Source organism: Thunnus maccoyii, chromosome 24 (assembly GCF_910596095.1).
Source record: "Thunnus maccoyii chromosome 24, fThuMac1.1, whole genome shotgun sequence".
NCBI classification, from domain to species: Eukaryota; Metazoa; Chordata; class Actinopteri; order Scombriformes; family Scombridae; genus Thunnus; species Thunnus maccoyii.
The window spans coordinates 8407809-8430101 of record NC_056556.1 but is presented as its reverse complement, the minus strand read 5'-3'; the positions used below and the strand labels follow the sequence as shown (position 1 = coordinate 8430101).

Below are 22293 nucleotides of genomic sequence, written 5' to 3'. Positions count from 1 at the left end.
AATTCTTTAGTAATGAAAAAGAACCGATAAGAGTATTGATAAATACTCTTATTTCATTCCACCAATGCAGTCAACAAAGCAACATAACTCATCACTATAACGACCATCTCTACCATTATCAGATCAGAAATGCTGTGTAACCTTCATGATTTCTGTATAAACTTGAACGGCCAACAATATTTTACACCAGTTTTAGAACATTTTACACTTCAACAGAAAGCAAACTTGAACACCAACATGCTGTATGACAAAGCAGTATAGTAACATGTTCCGCTATATTGTAACCGAGACCAAAGTGAGGAAACAACAGGTAAATAAAAGGCAGAGCCTCCATTTTAATCCAGTGCAGGTAGAGATATTCATTCATGTGAATGTGGACGCTGCACATTTATCTTTAAGAAAAAGAACCAGAGTCAAAGAAAAGTGTCAATAAGTTAAAACAATGAAGTTTTATTCAGTGTCGTCCATTAATTCATCCTTTACCAGACTTACATTTCCTTAATGATGATAAAGTGGAATCTGACTGTGTATCAGGCTGCAGCTACGTTACATTTTAAATATATTAGTTCAGCTTTAATCTGACGGGGATAAAACACAGGAGGCAGCAACTGAAGATGAAAAATATAGTTCAAGATTTAAAGAATATATAAATATATATATATATATATAAATATAGATCAAAGACATAGAGACATGACTGTTAACTCACAGTCTGATCCAGTAATAATGTGTTTGGTGATTTGCACTTTAAAAGGCGTCGAGGTTAAAATACAGCAGATTTTAAATGTTTAGACGTCTATTTGTATCTTGTCTCAACAGCATTCAGTGACTTTATTTCAGCTACTTCAACAAATGTAGTAAATTTAAACATTGTCACTGAAATGCTCTTAAAACACATTCAGACTATGCTCCCTATTTAAAAAAAACTCACTTTCAAACTACATTCTGCAGCTGCACCACGATCCTGCTCACTTTAAAATTTTAATATATAATCTCCAATATTATAAGAATGATGTTCCATCAGCGCAACCAATCACATCATGAGTGATAGAGATAATTATAAAGCTTCATACCCATTTAAAAAAAAATTAAACTGAGATTACACATTATGTGCAGTAAACATTTCAGTGCAGGAGCTGCTCTGATAAACTGACAGCTGTCTTGTGTCACAGTGTTATAACAGAAGGACATGCAGAGGTTTGATTCTGAGCTGAGGCTGAATTCACGCTGTGTAATATTTGAATATAAGAGAAAAAAAATGCTGTTCAAAGAAAGACTGATGTGCATTAAAACGGTAACTCGAGTAACTAAACCAATATCCTACAAGGATTTTGATTCTGACATACAGTAAAACTCTGCTACTGAATGCGCATTTATACAGACTGAATGAACGAGGAAATTAAACAGCGTGTCTGACAGAGAGAAACTCAGGGTTTGTCAGTTACTGCGGTAACTGATCCACAGTTTAAGCTAGCTCTCTTTCTGGGACTGAAAACCCAGAGTTTCCCTCATCTCACTAAACCCGCTTTCTGAAACAGGCCCCTGGTTGTCTAGAAAGCCACTGTTAGGCTCAGTGAAGCCAGATACCGAAAAGATATTCTGGGTATGTTGAACTTGCTTCGTAGTACAGGTCTCTCAGCGAGGGCTACGTGAGAAAGAGTTCGACACAACACCGGAAATACCACACAAACAAGTTACGAGCGAATAAAAACCTTAAAATTTATGGGGTTTTGTTTGTTTTTTCTTTTACCACCCTCCGCAACTAGGTTGCTACCTATACTGTGAACAAATGGACTGCATTTAGAAGAAATGATTACGGCTTAATTTGCCGAAGACAGCAGAAACTTCCTGTTCTTTCAGCGAGGGCTACGTGAGAAAGAGTTCGACACAACACCGGAAATACCACACAAACAAGTTATCTACCCGTTTTATTTCCTTTCTTTATAGCCACAGAAGTTCATTCTGACTCTTCTCCCCTCTACAGTCCTCAGAGAAGAAACTGACTGAAACTTTCATGGTAAAATAAGAATATTTCATTAACACTCACCCCGCGTCAGACACCATTTTATCCATCTGCTTTTCTTTCACTTTCACTTCTGCAACTTACAAGACATCACATGACCATGAGGGGAGAGACGTCAAAACTTCTTTGATTCATCCAGTAGTTGCTAAGTTCAGTGTCATGCTCAAGGGAACATCAGTAGTAAATGTTAAATAAAATTTGTCTTATCAAGTGTGTGCTGGGAAATAAACTAGCAACGTTGTAGTAAGTATAAAAAAAATTACAATCAGCACCCCTTAAGATTTTTTGAGCCATCCGGTCAGTTGTAGGACATGCTTGAAGGACTACATCTCCCAGCTGGCCTGGAGGAGTATATTGCAGAGTCAAAAGACCATTTGTGCTGCTAGATTCTGACCAGAAGGTTACTTGAAAAGGGGAAGAAGCTTCAACTGCATATGTCAGTCTATCTTAAAACATCTTAAAATTTCATCATAAGCACTGCACACCCACACAGGTGTTCAGTTTCTATTTGATTAGACCAGCTCAGGTTGAATGTGGACGGAGGTGTGCTGGCAATTATGTGAGGTCTCAAAACTTCAACGGGAGAGTCAGAGAGATATCAATCAATCTCAATCTGTACATACATGCTCACACAAGTCTATTCAGCCACAATAAGTGGAATCACATGTCTGAGTCGAGCAAGACCTTTAACCCAACTGAAAGCAGACCAAAGAAAATATAAAACTTGCACATTTACACATGAATTTAATAAAAAACAGTTTACAATTATTTTTAAAGAACAAATATAACTGTTTGCTTTGACAGTCCAACATTATTATTCTCCATTTGTGGCGATGTTGTTGGAATGAGGTCAGGCCTACAGCATCATCTCTGCATCCTCCACAGAGGCCTCGCTCATCTCCTCAGACAGCTCCTCTTCATCCTCCTCCTCGACCCCCTCATCCTCCTCAGCTGCTCTCTTCATGCCCCTCTGCTTGGACAGGGCCACGGCATAACGAATGTTGTACATGTTAAAGTCACACCTGAACACAGAAAATACACATGCAAAATTACTGACTTAACATGACTCGGTTTGAATTTGGGTTTCGAGATTCTCTGTGGACACTTGTACTGTAACATGATGGCATTCAAGGAACAGAAAGAGGAAAATGTATAAAAAAACAATTTATTAAATGTTTTGACATTGCTAAAGATCTTTATAAGTGTAGGAAAATTGTGCAAATGTAAAATATTGACACTTACAGTTTGGACATATTGTCAAAGTGTCTCTGGATGCTCTTCTGCAGCGCCTGCAGGGTGGGCAGTACGGCTCCTGACCTGCACAGCAAACATCATCAAGTAGAGTCAATCAATCAAGTTTACTTAAAATCTCTTGTGCTAAAGATCTTGTGCCACATTATAATTTAAAACAGATGAATAAAAACTAATAAAGGACTGGAAACAGACCTGTTCTTGAGTTTCTGTCCATGCAGCATGAGCAGGCTCTGGGCCCAGGTCATGTAGAACTGCAGGTGACCCGACTTCTCCAAGCACGCCGCCACAAAGCCCAGCAACTTCTCAACGTAAATGTCCGGAAGAGAACCATAAACCACTCAGACTGGAAAACACACACACACACCCAATCCATATTGTACAAGGATTTTCAGCTTCAAAAGGTAGTAACTCAGCTTTTCTCTCACCTCGGGGAGTGAATAAGGTTGAACTCTGGAAGTTCATACAGGTGGAAGATTCCAGAGACAAAACCTGTGACCAGGATGTCGGCTTGTGGTAGGCAGCGGCTGTCAAGTTGTTAAAATCCCTCTCCTTATTGAAGAAGTGCCTACAAGAGCAGAGGCGAAAGAAAATATATTTGAGCTGCAACTTCTAGAGGCAGCTGATGTCTTTATTATCAACTTAAGAGTTGGCTCTTGTTGGACATTATGAGTCATAATCTGGTATTTATCTTCACCCTGCACCTTGATATCTTTTTTGGAAGAAGTTTCTGGAGCTTTAATTGAAAAGAAAAATAACTACGAGGCGTTGGCTCAGAGGTAGAGCATACACTGATTTTCATTACAAATGCTGATGCTGCTGTTACAGTTTTAGAGCAGCCAAGGGACAAATTAACCTGCACTGTGTGTAGCCAACTGCCTAACAGAGAGGCGGATATTTGAAACTCAAAGTGTCACAATGTTTTTCGGAAAGACATCTGGCTGTGAAGAACTACTGTGGCTCAGAGAGTGGAGTGAAAACTGTTATATGTCTTTCAGGTTTGACACAAAGAACTTTACTCTCCAAAAATACAGAAACTAAAATCAACTATGACACTCAAGTCTCAACTAAAGATAGAGACACAACTAAATGTGATGGGTTATAACAGATTATTTCACATAAATTAAGTAAATGAAAAAAACTTCCTACTACAACTGCCAGCATATGCAAGATTAGTTTTTACTAAATATTTATACACAGTAACTTGTTTAGACTGAAGAGAAAAAGGGGTAATATGTGATATGGTCAACACATCTGATGTGACACTTGTTCAAAATGCTGTTTAATAATGAAGAAAACTGGGAAGATTTTAAATGACTTTTCACAAAAATAACACATTATACCTCAAATTACAAAATGTTATGCTAATCAGACTACAAGACTAAATAATGTCAGTTAGGTTAGCTAAAGGCTCCTTTACACTGTGCAATTTTGGGCTGTGTGAGACGAAAGTCGACAATCGTGAGAGAAACGTAGTGAAATCTTTGGTCATCAATCCAAAACGGTGCTCCTAGATCACACTGAGACTCGCCCACCGACGACCGATATGAAGCTTTGGCGAGCAAAGACAACCCGAGACAAAACTCTGACAGTCAGAAATTTAAAACCAAATTCTCACAACATGACTGCTGCTACGACCCACGACTACAAACCAACCAATCAGAATACGACGTGAAATGACGCAGAATACACCGGCCGGCGAGACATTTTGTGAATGCAGTTTTTTGAATAAAGTTTAGGGAGAAAACACACTTCTTCATATGTCCGTGACACACAAAAACCAAAACGATGGAGGTCAAACAAAAAAAATCAGTTTGTGTGACTTTGTTGCATTTTCAAAGCATCAGAGCTGCAGATGGATGAAGCGAGCTGATGACGTGTCTCTGCTTTCATTTACTTTTTTCTATTTACATCACAGCGCTACAGTTCACCAGGTATTTATCACACAGTCTGACAGCCTCAAACTGATATCGTACAGTCTGACACAGATTGCAACTGAGATTTTAATCACAGGCATCTCGCACAACGTGACATGTTATAAACTTACACCATCGTTGTTGTCGCACAGTCTGAAGGCCTTTAATCAGATATTTCCCACTCGTTCTAAACTGCATGAGTACTAATAACTCTGAAACACATACAGTGTTTCTCCATCTGTGCACATATTAATATAACAAAGTACTATATACAATTAAAACGACTGGCTGTTAAGTTTAATATATCACTTGCCCCCCTAAAACTGCAAATTTCTGGCAGTCATGATACAGCTTCGATCTGTTTGAATAGTTAATTGCTTTTGATTGGAGGCCACTACAGGCGTTTCCTAGCAACCAATTTACACATTATTAAAGTCTTTACTGGGCAACTTGATTTAGTAAATCACTCATTTGAAACTAGCTAGTAGATATTAAGAAGTTACAAAGAACTTTACTCACAATTAAACCCATAATATACTGTCTTTTATGAGATTATTGCATGTATATCCACACTTGAAAATGGCTGTTGTATATTTTAATTATGATGCACATTTCATCATCAAATCATAACTGACAGGTCTGGATTTACCTCCCATTATAGGATTGAAAAGAAGGGATTTTATTGACAAAATCAGTCAGAAAAAGAAAGAAAAATAAGAGTTTTTACTTGCTCCTCTGCTTGTTACAAACATTCTTAGTCTCCTTCTGTTTGGGAGCTTCAGCTTTCCCTCTGATGACCTCTCCCTCCTCATCCTCCTCTTCCTCCCCTTGTCTCGGGGGCTTGGGTTTGTCGTGGCTCTTCTTCAGGACGAGGCCGTCCGGTTCGGTGTCGCTCTCCCACACGCACAGCGTCCCGTCCTGGCTCACCGTGTACAGCTGGAGACACGGGATTAACATACAGTTTGTGGTGATAATGAGGATTTCATTCTGTGAGCAGAGTCGTCTGTATTGAAACTCACATCCAGACTGTCCTTCTCAAAGAAACAGCCCACGATGAAGTCCTTGTGTCCACCCAGGGAGCAGTAGATGGGGTTGGCCCAGCGCTCTGTCTATCTATGGTGTCAGGTTTTTTGGTTGTGTTTTACATTTTTCTGTAGTGAGTGTGTGTTGAGCCTGTACTTCAGCTGTAAGTTCATGTAAATCTATGGTTTTTATAGACTGAGTAAATGTCACTTTATAAGTAGGAGGAGGGGGACACTTCAAGTGTGGTCACCTCACTATGTTAATCAGGCCTGGAAACACTCAATTCAAGACTTATTTTTCAGGTTGAAGACAGAGACTTTGTTTCCAACTGGACTGATCACAGCTGATGACAGACTGCTCTGAGTAGATTTGAAAACTACAACAGAGAGACAGTGGTTTTCTTTTTATAAATCACTTCTATCACTCCTGTCTGAGGAGTGAACTTCATACCGAACACCATTCAAAAAATGTAGTTCAACAGCAACACAATACAATACAGCTTACAGGCAGATATTAACAAATGAACCGACTACTACCAATTAACAAAACAGTAACATGTTCTGCTTGAGTTGGAGCTTTATTAAAACATCAACTCAATGGCTCTTCAATAGTAAAACATGAGTTATTTTAGCTGAAAATGGAGAAGAACCTACTTAAAAACAATAAAATTGGACAACCAAATGATTTTTGGTTTTAAATCTCTCTCTCTCTCTCTCTCTCTCTCTCTCTCTCTCTCTCTCTCTCTCGACACACTTAATGAGTTGTCCTAACACACACAGAGGTGCACATTCACACTCACACACTTGTACTTCCATACTTGTGAGGACTCGCAGTAACCTGAAACATTCCCTATAGCTTATCTTAACCTTGTCCCAACTCATTGCCTACCCCAGACCCTTAACCTGACCCTTACCTAATTCTAACCTTCACACTAAACCAGATCTTAAGGAGCCCCTTTATGAAGGGAAGGGCAGACAAAATATCCTCATTTTCCAAAAATGTCTTTATTTTCAAGCTCTAAAGCTCAACTGGGTCTTTTAGAGGACACTGAATGTGCTGCAGCTGCTTGTTTTTTCAGGTCATGAATGTGATACAGACGATGTTTGTGCTGCAAGAAATCTGACGTCAAAGTGAATCCAATACGAGATGTTTTACTAATAACATTTTAATCCAATCTCTTAAACAGTCTGACCTCATCTGATCAAAACAACATGTCAATAAAGTTTCTATAAATATATAAATAATATATAAATACACTGAATCCTACTTGCTGTAGCTGTGCTGATCTAGATGTTAGCCTGACCTCTGACCTCTCTGGGTTGCAGCAAGTGAGAAGACATTCCCTCCAATAAACTAACACTCAAACTATCAAACACACAAACTATATCGCTATAGTTTGAATTAATAAGGAAACAAGACTGTTTCTCCAACCAAATAAGCTTCATGAGGTCACATTATTGATAAAGATAAATCACATATTATTAAACTCTATCATTTACATTTTCACAGGAAAAATACATGAATGAATACATTATAATATAAAATAACAATAAACTAGAAAAGGTGTAACTTTCTGTAAGAAATGTGAGTGTGCTTGCTTTAGCTGACAGATGGTGTGTCAGTACATTACCAAGAGCCCTAAACTCTTCCAATGAACCAGCTTCAATAGTCAGGACAGCGCCTCGGTAAAGGGTGACGGCAGGAGCATTTTTAATCAGCCAGCGGGAAAGTTAATCACTGAGCTAATTGAGCTGGGGAACTTTTTATTGTGACACAACAGACCACTGACCCACATCGCCGCCCTGGTGAACCTTCATCATTTAAAAAGCTCTGATTTGCACTTTTTCTTTTTCACATTCTATCTTTTATCTCCTCGCACAAACACACAAATACACACTTTTTGAATCTCTGGCCTGTGACACACACACACACACGTAACATCAATATTTCTGTCAACTTGGTTAGAGTGAATCAAAACTGCAGTTCATATAATAGGAACATAGACATCCCTCTTCATCATTTCTTGAATTCAGGGTGAATTGACACAGAAACAACAAGAATATGACAAACTGGCCCTTTTCAAATAACACACAAAATCCTACAAAATATTATTATACTGTATGTATCCTTAATGTTAACTTAACACATATCTCACCAGAGAAAGAGAATGAACTATTCTGACCTTGAGGGTGGTGTTTCAGCTTTTTAAAGTCTCTGTTTAGGTTGATAGTATGAATTTTCTTTCCATCTGTTCTAACAGTAAGATGGTCCAGTTGCCAGCAAACTTCCTGCAATCTGTAGACAGGAATGTACAGATCCCAATATTGGTAGTATGTAGATTTGATTAGATTGATTTAATCCAGGAGTTATTAATGGACTATAAAAACATTACAATGAAAATCTCACTTCTGTGTGTGATTGTACCTGTTGGTCTTGGAGGGGTTGTACTCGTAAGATCCGCCAACAGCTTTCTGCATTCTCTCTGAATTAATCCACCAAAGTTTTAGAGAGCAGTCCATCACACATGACATCATTTATTCACCCAAGAGATCAAAATCCTGCAGTTGGATGAAAAAAACAACAACACATCTTAAATGCCATCTAGTTTTTCTGTGTTCGTGGATTATTCTTCAGATGGCAGCTGTGATTACATGTTACTCACAGCACTCAGGATTTCATCTCGATGACCTTCAACGCCTCCAAATATCTCCACTAATGTGTCTGTCTGTTTGTTCATAGACGAAGGGCCTGATCTGAGGAAACAGTCGCACAATATCACTGCCAGATAGTTTACACATTTCTGTATTTATGTGATCAATGAAGCTTATGAGACACCAGAGATACAGAGTCAAATGGACTGTTTGTTCATCAGCACAGTTTTACTGAAAACTGAACAAAAACTGGAGAGATATTTATTTTCCTCTTTACACCTTAATTAATTTATCACTTGCAGCTGTTGGTGGTGACAGTGAGGCAGCAGCAGCACAGCTGAAGTTTCACCTCCTTCCAGCTTCCCAAATGCGTAAAGCTGCTTTTCCTCCGTTACATATAATTTTACTCTGACCTCTAGAAACTTGTAACAGCATTTTTCATTAGTTTTAACTGATTGAAAAACCAAATAATCCAGAGGACTCAGTAAAATCTGAACACACAGACATAATACACACATTTTTAGATTCAGCGTGACTTACACTCCCCGACGATATCATCATATGTGATGTGCATCGCGAATAAATGTCCATAAATCTGCTTAGAAGTTAAAAGAAGTCGCTCCCCATAAGTTTTCTTCAGTATCAAGTAATCCAGTGATGTCTGTAGATTCATGGCTACAATGCAAACTGATAATAAAAAGGAAATGATAATAACTAAATCGGGATACTTTTAATGGCGCCATTTTGTCAACATGTAAACAAATATAGGCTAAAAAAAAAACGGGGCTCAAGTTGTAGCTCACAGCTAACTCGCTGAATCCATGGCAACGCTGTACTTCCTGTGTATATCCCCCTAAAGCATTATGGGAAATGTTGTTCCAAAGCTGAGAGCATGATTATCCTTCAAATCAGTAATGTCTAAATCTGTCTGTTGTGAATTAGAGCTATTGGCTGGTGTTTGGTACCGACTGGTATCTCTCAGAATAATTTGACAGCAAAGAGCAGCCAATAGCAGATAAACTGTTCAGTAGTAGCCTGCTTTCACCAGCAGATGGCAGCGTTATTCTATTGCTGTGATTGACTGACCTGCTGCATGTAAACTCCTTCTGCTTCCTTGTGTACATGTAGTCAGAGATGTACCTGCACAGGTGACTCAACAGTCAACAAGTCTCAACAGTATGCCTGTATGAAGACTCTGTACATATGAAATGAATGAGGTGGACAATAAATATAATGTGTTTATTTTGTACGATAAAGAATGAATTCTTCAATAACTAACAGTCACCAATGTTAAATCTTTGCTTTAAAAATCAAATAGCACTGAACTGTAGGAAGTAACGATGGGAATATGTTTTAATGCTGTTAAAAGATGCTGAAAATGAAAATAAAAAGTGTCTTTACATTATGAAGGTGCCCTTTCAATGACACTGTGTACAGCTGAAGAAAGACTGAACTAAAAGTGTGTACAAGAGAGTCATTTCTGTGGTTCGTTCACGTGTTAGTGTGATAAAATGGACATTAGGGCGATCAGGATTGCATCTTTTCACAACAGTCAAAAGTTAAAGTTACCTTTAACTACCTTTAGAGTTTAAAAGTTAAAAAGGAAAATACAAATTTGGTCTCTTCATCAAATAAATAGGCTACTGTTCTTCAGCCGAGTGTCAAAACTCAGAACACACAAGTTACTACAACACCTGAAAGCACCACAGAAAAAAACATCAGCTATCACAGAGCAGTCTTATAAATTTTATATTATCAGCACTACTACTGCTAAATGTTTTGCATTTTTACACAAAAAAACCTGAAACAACTTATGCAATGATGAAACAATGATGCTGGTTGAAACACTGACAGTCGATATGAACAGGAACATGTTCAGGGGCTGTAATCTCTTCTGCAATAATACAAAATGAAAAACTCAAAGACAGCAGACTCATTAATGCACTTACTGTAATAATGCAAATGTTTACACCAAGAGCTGAGATTGAACAAGCTGTGGAGAGAAAGTTTAGTCCTGGGTGCATCCAGCAGCTGGTGGACATTCAAAACACCTGAATAGTCAAAAGAAATACACTGAAAATCCAGAATTGGAGAACAAATAAGCTTTATTTACCACCAGCAGGCCTGAATTATATCAGTCTTTATATCTGACAACTTGGAAACAGGTGAGACAGGCTGTGAATGTCAGGAGGTGTGTGTTAATAACAGCAATAATACAATCGATTACACAATTCATCAAAAAAACAACAAAGATGTAGTGAAACTTAGCACTAATATGAATGACACTTGACCTCACCTGCAGGCTGATTGCTACATTATTTGCTGAAAGATATAAAGAAATATGCACTGACTCAGTACCATGTCTTTCTTACACGGGAATAACATCAACATAAAATTTGTCTAATCAAACACAAAGCAGACAGGTGCCGAGATGCGGAAAACATGGAGTCAAACAACACATTAATCTCACATTATGACTGATTTCTTCATAACCGACATTTAAGTTAAGAAAGAGACTAATTATGGATGTTTGTATCTTTGTTGAGCCCTGAAAAGGTGAAAACGTTCAGTATTTCCCAAGAAAAGAGCAGCGCAATTAGAGAAAAATCTGAATAAATGAACAGAAATTGCTCTTTTTTGCATTAAACTTTTGCTCATCTTGCGACCTCAAACATTTATCAAGGTTAACTAAATTAAGTGTGAAACTAAGCACTAATAATAGCAGTGGTGTGGTCAGAGGACAAGTCAGACAGGTCATTATAAAGAAATAAGGTATACCGGAGGATAACATGTTATTTTATCAAAACAGAGTGTTTCATAGTGGTGTAATACAACAAACCACATTACATTCAATTAGAAAACTCTGAGATGGCATCTAGACAGCATATTTATGTTCTCACCAAAAAGAAACAATGCACATATCATACTGTAGATACATGACTCACACATATTTCTTTATGTATATTCTTTATGAGTTTTTCTTCATGTCATAAAGTATCACTGCATGTATCAAATACACGACTTACTCACTCTTGTTTTCTGCAGGAATGAATTATCACAAGCAACAAGCAGCTTCTGCACAGGCTCATTCTCAAACCACACAGTCAACAGGTGACTGAACCACTTAGAAATGCAAAACTGGGGAAATCCACCTTATTCAAAGCCTCGGTGGGCTCGTCAGTCCCAGTACAAGATCCAGTTCATCATATAACTTCCATAAGTTATGGAAGTGACATGTTTCACTCACCAAGTGTTGTCGCTGCTCAGCCTGCTGTAGTTTAGTGTAAATTAGTCCATTTGTGTCTTCCACCATCCTCCATAGAACAAAATAATCCCAACAGGTTAACCGACTTTGTACATATCACGGTCCCTTTTTAAATCTTCATCCTCCTCTCCTTCATGGTGCCACTTTGTCTTTGTCGATGTTTATGTCCCGCTCAACACACAGCAAAGTGAGGTTGGATAGTCTGGCCGTTAGCCGCTGTCAGGCTAGTAGTGCTAGCAATAACGTTAGCTTGATGATCCGCTTTTCTTACTCTCTCGCTCTTTGCGTTTTAATGCAGCCGATTTGTACTTTACCTCCTACCTAGATTAAAAAAAACACACACAAACATCACCTTGATCGTTAACTTGACAGTGTGCGACAACATGACGCATTCACGGACACACAGGCTGTTGGCTTTTAAAACTCCCGGCAGCTAAATAGAGGGGCAGGGGCCCTATTAAGGGGGTACTAAGGGGGTGGAATCAACGACAATACAAACATACAAGACGAGAACCTCTTGGCAGTGGTGGGGGCTCGTCTCTGATCTGCAGAAGACACGACGTGGTCTGAGTCTGACTTTTTATTATTTGCCACTATCAAGACAAACAAACACAAACTTTATTCACAATATTCAACTAAACAACAAAAATGCAGTTAGCAGTTGACAGCTGGCTAGTTGTTATATCCAAAGATGATGTTTCCTCTTCTGTTCTTGCTGATTAATGCTGTTACCTCTTCTTTAAAGTCCTTTCTAAAGATTATTTGACGGTTATTTTGCAAAATGTTCCACTTTTTAGGTCCAAGTTTGAGATGTATTCAGGAGCTCATTTTGGTGCAGCTACTCTCTCGCATACAACTTTGTTTTTCAGATGTCAGATGTCTATGAGTTGTTAACAGCTCCACCAAATAGTGATTTTTACCTCTAAACTTCTCACATGGTTTCATTTCAATAAATGTTCAAATGATCCAATATTTCACCAAAAATCAAAGATGAGAGAAAAAGTCCAAAAACTGAAAACAGATTTGTGTATCAGAACTTTGTTTTTTTCTTCTTTCCTCTCCCATTAATCATCTCACGACCCCTCAGATCTATCTGGTGACCCTTTTGAGGGGCCCGACCCCTAGGTTGGGAACCACTGGACTAAACTAGCTAACTGTATACAGGGTTCAATGTTAATCTTTTGTTCTAATGTTTTATTTATTAGCAGTTATCAAATAACAACAAAGACTAAAGTTAATTGTCATGTTTAATCTTTATTTATTAAATGAAACAGAACAAACACACAGAGTCTCATAGATGTGAAGCAACAAACATTCTTGCATATCAGAAATGTTATGACTCATCTCCTATATTTCACTGAACACTAAATTCTTTTGATCAGCCCAGTTTCTTTCATATAATGAAATAGACTCACTAACCTGATGGCAAATACATTTTTAGACTCATTTCTTCCACTTCAAGCTTCCTGATTTCCCTCTTTAATGTTTCTCCTTCTCGAGAGTATTTATGACAGTGAAAAATTACATGCTGCACTGATTCCTCTATTTGACAGATCTCACATAATCCTGAGGGATGTTTGTTTCACACATCACACTACTAGCCTACTCAATATTATATATTGATATATAATATACGTCAATATTCTCTGATATGTACAATCCTGTAAATTAACGGTTATAGTGTCAAGTGATTCTGCAATAATCTGCAGTGTCACTCTGGTTTCAACAGATACAGATGGTCACATGTCTGAAAGTAAAGAGACATTTAAAACTTATATACATTCAAAACATATATACAACTTATATACAAAGGCAGGAAAGTCTTTCTAAACAAACCTCTGCTGGAGATGATCCACATGGACCAAAATCCAGACTGAGACTCAGGTCCAGGAGGAGGGTGGAGGAGGTGGTTGAGTGGAGGAGTCTGGGTGTGTCTGCAGAGACTGTGTAGAAGGACAGAGTAGCAGCAGAGCAGTCCAGATACACTGATGATACTCTGTCAGATCCAGAGGAACACACAGGGATGATGGTGGACTTGACTTTGTGTGTGACAGTGGAGCTGTTCTCAGATCAGTTCAGACTGCAGCACTGAGAGTCATCTCCTCTTCTTCTGATTCCTCTGTCAGTCACTGCTGGATGAAGCTCTCCTCTCCACTCTACCTCCCAGTAACATGGCCCAGTCAGAGTCTCTCTGCCGGCAAACTCCATTTCATCATCAGTTATGACCTGATGGTCCAGGAGTTTATGCAGTTTGCGTAGAACAGGTTCAGAGTATCTTTCTCTGAACAGACATCAGCTTCATTCCTGCAGGGACACTCAAAGTCCAGGACAAGGACCAGGACCTGGAAGATGAAGTGCTTGTGTTCAATAACCAGCTAAGAGCTTGTAGAGGTGACAAGAACAGGACCAAAATATAAATGCTGCAAGATTTAAACTGCACCCACAGAGCAGCAGCAGGAGCTCTGATTTAGAGCTAATTGTTTGAATGCTGTTGACATCTTAAAATGTCTAGTTTTGTCCAAAACTCAAAGATATTCAGTTTACAATGATAGAAAAAAGCAAAGAAGAAGAAAATCTGAGACATTAGAGAAGCAGCAACTTGGTAATATTTGGCTTTTTTGACTGAAAAATGTCTTAAATCATTTTGATTAATTTACTGTCCATCAATTCATTCATTAATTGACATTAATTAGCTGCCTGAAGTCTCTGTCACAGACAACTTTATGTTTTATTAAATATAAGTTTTTATTCTTTCAATAAATCTGCTGTTTTTCTGATTTTTCTCCCTTACGCTGCACCTTCTTTGTTCATCCGTGATGTTCTGTCTCCATCTAGTGGCTGAAACAAAGAAAAACACTCTGACCTGCTGACAGTCTGGCCTTTGTTTTTAATCCTGTTGCACTTTTAAAAAATGTTTTAACCCCTTCTTCCTCTCCTCCTCCTCACCTCTTCCTCTACTCATTTGACATCAGACCACATCTTCTTATGTTTCTATAAGTTCAGAATAAATTTGTGTATGTAAATGTGTCTCAGATGTTCAGAGCAGCTCTCAGCTCTGAAGAACATCAGGAATCTGTATATTACTATCCAATATCTCAACAACTATTAGATGGATTAAAAGATAACTCCTACTGACTTAAGTGATTATCAAACCTTTCCTCTAGTGCCACCATCAGGTCTGTGGTTCAGACTGGGGCCGAACAATGTGCTATAAAAAATATTTTTTGAAGCTTGGGGATAATCCACAATTTTAATTAATTTTTTCTGGATAAATTAAAATGACTTTTCTTCAAAATGACACAAGACTGGAACAAGACTGAAATATTATATTTTTAGGACTTTGTCTGCAAGACAGTTGATCAAGAATAATATCTCAAGAATATCTCAGTGATGTCTGTCATTATCGAGTCCTCTGTCAGACAGATCTGCTGTCTGCATGCAGACAGGCTGAAACATGTCAAATTGATATGATGTGATATAAAAACATTTCTCTGTCTGGCTGTGATGTCATGTTTGTCTCTAACTGTGACTGACCTTCTGCTCCTGAGCCGATGTTTGACAACTTCTTCACCAGATCATTCCTGTTGATTTTCTTTAAAGTACTCTTCATCACTGTCACAGCTCCAGCAAATTCATATTTCTGCACCATCAGATCCACCACATTCTTCCTGTCTGCCTTCTCCAGCTGGCTCACTTTGATGGGTTCAATGTCGCCCACCTTTTGATTCTTCAGGGACCACGTGAACTTATTGAATTCATGTTCTGTTAAATCGTCCAGAATGTTGAGGAGGTACACCTCCGTCATCTCGGCTGTCTGGTAAAATCAGAGAACATTGATAAGAGAACAGCTGTGTTTCTGTCTGTCTGCCTGTAGCAACTCATTTTGTGTTTCTATTGGATCTAACTGCAGTTATTTTAGTGTCAGAGAATCTCAAGAGGATCTTCAGTAAAAACATCTCACCACAAGTCTACTCAGTAGCTGTTCTGGAGCTTTCTATTGTGTCACACGGTCTTCCTCAGCAGATGGAGTTTGCCCAGTTGTCATGGAAATGTGATGTTAAAGTATTTTACAGGCTTATAAATTAATAATAAAAGTGATACAATAGTTGACAAAATAATCTCCATGACAGGTTCATTTAGACTACATCCACACTAATATGTTTTCCTTTTAAAACGAAAACAACCTCCGTCCACATTAGCATTTTAGCACTGTTTGAGAAATAATCTCTGTCCATATCAACACACCTGAAAACATATATCACATGACCATTCACATACACTGCATGCACATGCCGGTGTAAACATTGATAAAAAAGCAGGAAAGTCAGTAAATCAGTGATCTATAAATGAATGTGGGTGATTCTTACAGTATCTGAAGTCAGCAGGACTGATAACTTTAACTTTTAACTGTGATTGGCACAGCTGTCTCAGAGCTATGAAAGCAGTGATGTGACTGGCTGAGAGAGTATTTATTAATCACCACCGCTGATCTATTCATCTCACTCAGCTCTTTTGCACATTGCACTGCTGCACACACATGAACTAAATGTGCGCATAGAGACCTACCATGCTGCAGTTGGCATTTATTGTTCAAATTTGAGGGTGCAAGACTTTTGACAATGATGGATCATAATTGTCAAAAGTCTCAGTTTCCACCCATCCAGACTAAAACGCAATCCTGGAGTTTTCAAACTAAAACGGGGTCAGCAGCATTTTACAAAAGTTTTTGTTTTAGGGGTTTGAAAATGCCAGAGTAGCGTGGACATGGGGCGTAAATGAAGCAAAAGTTATGCACTTTAAAACAAAAACGTATTAGTGTGGATGTAGCCTTAGTCTTCTGCTTTCACCACTAACCTGTTTGTTGTGGTTCAGTGAACTCTGGGGCCTGTTTCAGAAAGCAGGCTTAACAAACTCTGAGTCTAACTCTGAAATCTGAGTTGATTAAGCCCGCGATGGGGAACTCAAGAGTTTTCGATTTCAGAACAGCTGATTAGAGTCAGTTTAATCAGGTCTGAGTGTGTTCATTCTGAGTTAAGCGCGTACATGATGAATGAAAAAAGCCATCATCATCAATGGAGCTCCGATACTACAATTCACCATGGCAACAGGTAAATAAAAGGCAGAGCCTCCATTTTAATCAAGTGGACGTAGAGATATTAATGCATGTGTATGCAGACAGTGTACATTTATCTTCAAAAAAAGGGCCTGAGTCAGAGCGCAAAAAGTGTCAATAAGTTAAAACAATGAAGTTTTATTCAGTGTCGTCCATTAATTCATCATTTACCAGACTTACATTTCCTTAATGATGATAAAGTGGAATCTGACTGTGTATCAGGCTGCAGCTACATTACATTTTAAATATATTAGTTCAGCTTTAATCTGACTAAGACTTTTAGACATCTATTTGTATCTTGTCTCAACAGCATTCAGTGATGCTGCTTGATCCTGTTCAATCAGAAATATTAACATATAATCTCCAATATTATAGGAATAATGTTCCATCAGTGCAACCAATCACATCATGAGTGATAGAGATAATTATCCATTGATCCTACGTGTCTAAAGCTTCACACCGATTTTTTTAGATTTAAACTGAGATTACACATTATGTGCAGTAAACATTTCAGTGCAGGAGCTGCTCTGATAAACTGACAGCTGTCTTGTGTCACAGTGTTATAACAGAAGGACATGCAGAGGTTTGATTCTAAGCTGATGCTGAATTCACGCTGTGTAATATTTGAACGTGACAGCAAAACCCGCTGTTCAAATAAATGATGCGCATAAAAGCAGTAATTTTAGAAAGTCCAGAGTAACTAAACTAATATCCAACCAGGATTTAGCTTCTGACAGACAGTAAACCTCCACTAATTAACGCACTTCGATACACGCTTTGATACAGACTGAATGAATGAGGAAATGAAACTCTAAGAGGGAGGAGACAGAGAGAAACTCAGTGTTTGTTGAAGAAAACCTTCCAGCAAGCAGGTTAGCTTCACAAAGTCAGTTACTGTGGTAACTAACCCCGAGTTTAAGCTAGTTCTGTTTCTGGAACTGAAAACTCAGAGTTTCCCTCATCTCAGGAATAACAAACTCCCACTTTCTTTTTGTTGGTAATAAAAAGAACTTTAGAGAGGTAAGTTTATACATGCAGGCTGGATGCTGCTTTTTAATGTCAACTTCCAGGAGTGTTTACCTGTGCTGGGACGATGTTCCCTGCTGGGAGAGTCCTCTGTGGATTTTCCCTTCTTGGACCTGGAAGATAACCAGAGAAAAGACTGTTGTTTAATCACCCAACAGTCACTTTTAAACTGAGACCGTTTGGAAATGATGAACATTTAAACAAGATCTCCACAAGGCAGGAGACGGAGAGTGGCTATCCAGGTAGTCAGCAATTCAGAAACAACTTCTTTACAAAAAAAAAATGTCAAAAGAAAAATCCTCGTTTAAGACATTAAATGTAAGAGTTTGCAAAAAATCAATCCATAAAGCTTCTATCTGGAGCAACAGTCTCTACCTATTCCCTCCATGTTTGGGCATATTAACCACCTGTATGCCCATAAATCTGAGACGGCTAACATCATGCTTACATTGATTAAAATGCAGAGCGACACTGATACTTTTCACAAACAAACACAGAGATAACCATCAGTTTCTCAAAAAGATAATTAATCTGTAATGTTTGAGAAACTGTCGTCGTTTATAACGATAATGTATTTCAAGAATCCTCAAACACTTTTCTAACCATCTGGATGAAAACATTTAATCCACTGAATGATAAAAAAGACTTTCAACCATTTTCCCAAATTTCAACTAAGCCTCCTATCCAAGTAGCCATCTTTGTTTTGATTTAGAAATGAAATGGGTTAAAAATCTTTTCCATCATTCAGCGGACCAAATATTTTTTCATCCAGATAGATGTACCTAAAATACATCTTTTTGCTTTCTTAAATACAACCCCACAGAATTCTGTAACATTGTCTGAAGGCTGCATGACAAATCCAGTAGTGGATCTTTGATTCATTATTAGAGCAATAATGTCGGGTGGAGGTGAAGTGCTGCTGCAGCAGAGTGAAAGCTTTACCTCTCAGATACACAACACGTTTCCACACTTGTGTCCTCTCCTGGTCTTGGACCATCAAAGTCACTTTCTCTTGGTTTGTAGAGAGCAAAACCTCAAATGTTGGGTAGAAATTTGGTCCATACTTTGTGCGAAATGGTGCACACTGAAAACCAGAAACAAAGCGTCATTGTCGTACCTGTTAATCTAGTACTCTGATCAAAATCTATTTTCCAAAATTGTACATATAATACCCTGACTAAGTTTATAATCATTAGAAGTGTATCAGAACAGACTCACCTCAGGCTGTATTGTGGATGCCTCAGGTTCACAGTGAACACTGTAACTTTGATCACTGATGAGTTGACAGTCAGAGGAGATCTCGATGTACTGAGCTTCTCCTTGTTTAGCTGCAACCTTCAGTGACAGGACATTTTTATTATGGCGTTTATTCTCAGATAGGTAGACAATGACTTCTCTGCACTATTCATATTCTGTTATTGTACATACTGGACATTTATAGACAAATCTTAATGAGTTGTGTGTGGAAGTAAACAAGTCTCCATCACTGTGGTGGCAGCGTATAACACTGTAATGTTTATAAAGGTTTTCCCTTTTTCTGTCCAGGAGATCCTGAAGAAGCAGTTCTACGTTGAAAATATAGATAAAGTTATACGTTGTTAAATAGAACACGAAAAGTTTCTTGTAAAAATGTAATTCTGAGAAAATATCTCAGAATAACATGAAAAATATCTTGTTAAAAAAGAAAAGTTTACAACAAGAAACTGAGCAAATAAATTTGTCATGGTGGCAGCAACACGCTACCACCTGGTGGTGGTATCACAAGTGACACTGTGGCAGACAACAACGAACTCTAGAGATAACTCAGAAAAAAAAGAAACTAAACACGAAAGAGCAACCTGAAGATTTCCAGTTCATATTGGGCAATCATACTTTTCTTACCATGGCTCAAGAAGGTTTGATAACAGGTATAGAGGAGTGAGGCGTGGCTGACTGTTGAGTCTGATGTGGAGGTTTAAAACATAAGTTCAGGCTGATGGTAAGCACATAATGTATGACAGATAGTTTTACCTCTGTCAAAGGAATGTTGTCCTGCAGCAGAAATACATTGAGTTTTTGAAGACATTCGTCCAGAGGTCGGAGGAACAGCAGAACCTGGCCACTGATTGGTAGCGTGATGTTCAGAAACCTCTTAACAACATCCCAGACCAGGCCAAAGGCAGAGAAGTGAGGGACGTTCACAACCACATGAGTGTCTGTAATCTCCAACGGTTGCAAGATGCTCATTCCATCATCAGTGATGTGGACGACAGACAGCACACCTTCAGGGAGTGGAGCTGTGAAAACACAGATTCATTTTAGTAACAAGAATTAAACAGTTTCCCCGGTTGGGCAATTTATCCAACACAGCTGTCAGTGTTGGTGGGTTGGAAGCCTGTTAGTGCCGGTGCACTAACAGGCTTCTTGTTGTTTTATTGTTTTTTTAATAAAACTCACAAAGCACAATAATCAGCTTACCATCCATGGTTTCACAGTGTGGCAGATGGAGCTGACTGACAGCACCGTCAGGACTCTGGATGTTGAACAGCGGCCCTGCAGCCATCTTGCCAACTGGTTGTAGGCGACTGTCATCCCATTGGACAGTCCTGTACAGCAGCTCCGCCTTCTGAGCCATAACAAACACCAGTCCAGTCAAAGAACACCTGAACACACCTGGACCAGGACACTTGAACCTGTAGGACACAGATGAGCTGATTACACAAACACAAACTCATCCAGCCTTTTTCCCGGTTTGAATGAATAAAAACTAAAGAATGAATTTGCTGGAAGAAAACGTGCTGATACTGCTGCAGTGCTTAAAAAGGTGTAGACCAAACTGAACTGCTGGACAAGATGTGAGTGAAGCAGCAGCTGCAGGAGTATGAAGAGTATGAAAAGTCTTAAAAGTGATGTGTAATCACTGAAAGGAGTTGAAACAACAGTTGAGTCTGAACTGTCTGAAAGAGGTGACGAGGTTGAAGGTTGAAATATTCTGCATCTTATGTTTTGGTTACCTGTATGAAATGTTTGCAGACTCAGTCAGCACTTTGGGTTTGAAGTCCTAAAATGGAGAAAGTGACAACATTAGTTACAGAACTGACCTCGCAGTCATACAGCTGACAGGATCCTCACTGCTTTGGTTTCTACTCCACCTGTACTCTTTACTGTTTTTTCATCATTTAATTATCACTAGTCCACATGCCTAAATGATCAGTTGCTCATTGACTTTACATTCTCCAGTGAAATGATCCTGCAGGGCTACGCTGGACAGCAGCTGTTGGTTTCACAGATGAGGAGGTAGAAATGAATTAGAATGAGTTTCTGATGGAGGAGGAAGGAGTGAAGAGTGATTGGAGAGGAAAAGAGGGCTTGAAGATAATACAGATCACAGGAAATCATGTTTGGAGTTTAGACATAAGGAGTATTAACCTATGGAGCAACCTGAGTCTGATCAATAACAAATGAATAAACATGTTAAAGTGAAAAATGGTCATTTGTATTGACTCTACCTTCCAGTGATTTGTCCCAGTCAGATTCTTTTCAGCAAGCTGCTGCTGCTTCAATCTCTCTGGATCATCAGGATTCAGCGGATCTTCTCTGTTGTCCTCAGACACATCAAGGGTTCTATTGGATGTAGACAGATCTGGCGGGAGATTAGAGCCATCGGATGTGGAAAAAGAGACACACAGCAGACGTTAAACTCACTTCTGGATACCCTTGTGGCCCAGTGGGCTAGGACACATACAGAAAGCTGCAACACAAAGTCCCTGTTTAAGGCTGGATAGAGACTTTCTCCACATGTCTCCTGTTAGTCGCTACTGGAAAACCCTCCAATAAAGTGGAAATGGCAAAGAAATACTGTAAAAAGTTTCAGACCAAGCACAGTCATGTTTTAGTCAAGACCAATGTCAAACAAAAACTTTACCCAAAAACCAAAGTTAAATGTACAAAGTGTCCATTAAGTATGTTTTTATTCTATTATTTCAATCATTGCAGTGGGACAAACTGTTTTGTTTTGCACAAACCATCAACAAAACAACCATTTA

The 22293-nt window shown here is 38.6% G+C and overlaps 3 protein-coding genes across 16 annotated transcripts in view; all 3 read right to left on the bottom strand.

Annotated features, from left to right (window-relative positions):
* The window catches only part of LOC121891797 (NACHT, LRR and PYD domains-containing protein 12-like), a 118432-nt gene extending 116193 nt beyond the window's left edge, over positions 1 to 2239 (bottom strand). For all 10 annotated transcript variants that reach the window (XM_042404375.1, XM_042404382.1, XM_042404380.1 and 7 more), the window contains exon 1: positions 2048 to 2239. The gene's annotated coding sequence lies outside the window, so the exon portion shown is untranslated. The remainder of the gene's footprint in view (positions 1 to 2047) is intronic.
* A 502-nt stretch (positions 2240 to 2741) lies between these two features.
* LOC121892423 lies at positions 2742 to 9438 on the bottom strand. The gene is made up of 8 exons (XM_042405458.1): positions 9405 to 9438; positions 8876 to 8961; positions 6210 to 6299; positions 5918 to 6126; positions 3703 to 3842; positions 3470 to 3576; positions 3266 to 3340; positions 2742 to 3045 (listed from the first exon to the last, which is right to left on the bottom strand). Exons 1-7 carry the CDS (start codon positions 9436 to 9438, stop codon positions 3281 to 3283), a joined length of 726 nt encoding a protein of 241 aa, XP_042261392.1. The 3' UTR covers positions 2742 to 3045; positions 3266 to 3280.
* A 3925-nt stretch (positions 9439 to 13363) lies between these two features.
* LOC121891796 (NACHT, LRR and PYD domains-containing protein 12-like) overlaps positions 13364 to 22293 on the bottom strand; it is a 98212-nt gene continuing 89282 nt past the window's right edge. For all 5 annotated transcript variants that reach the window (XM_042404368.1, XM_042404371.1, XM_042404367.1 and 2 more), the window contains 9 exons: positions 21757 to 21890; positions 21262 to 21308; positions 20726 to 20940; positions 20279 to 20544; positions 19487 to 19603; positions 19211 to 19352; positions 18323 to 18381; positions 15664 to 15943; positions 13364 to 14471 (listed from right to left, as the gene is read on the bottom strand). In XM_042404368.1, coding sequence (XP_042260302.1) covers positions 14446 to 14471; positions 15664 to 15943; positions 18323 to 18381; positions 19211 to 19352; positions 19487 to 19603; positions 20279 to 20544; positions 20726 to 20940; positions 21262 to 21308; positions 21757 to 21890 — 1286 coding nt within the window. In that variant the 3' untranslated portion in view covers positions 13364 to 14445. The remainder of the gene's footprint in view (positions 14472 to 15663; positions 15944 to 18322; positions 18382 to 19210; positions 19353 to 19486; positions 19604 to 20278; positions 20545 to 20725; positions 20941 to 21261; positions 21309 to 21756; positions 21891 to 22293) is intronic.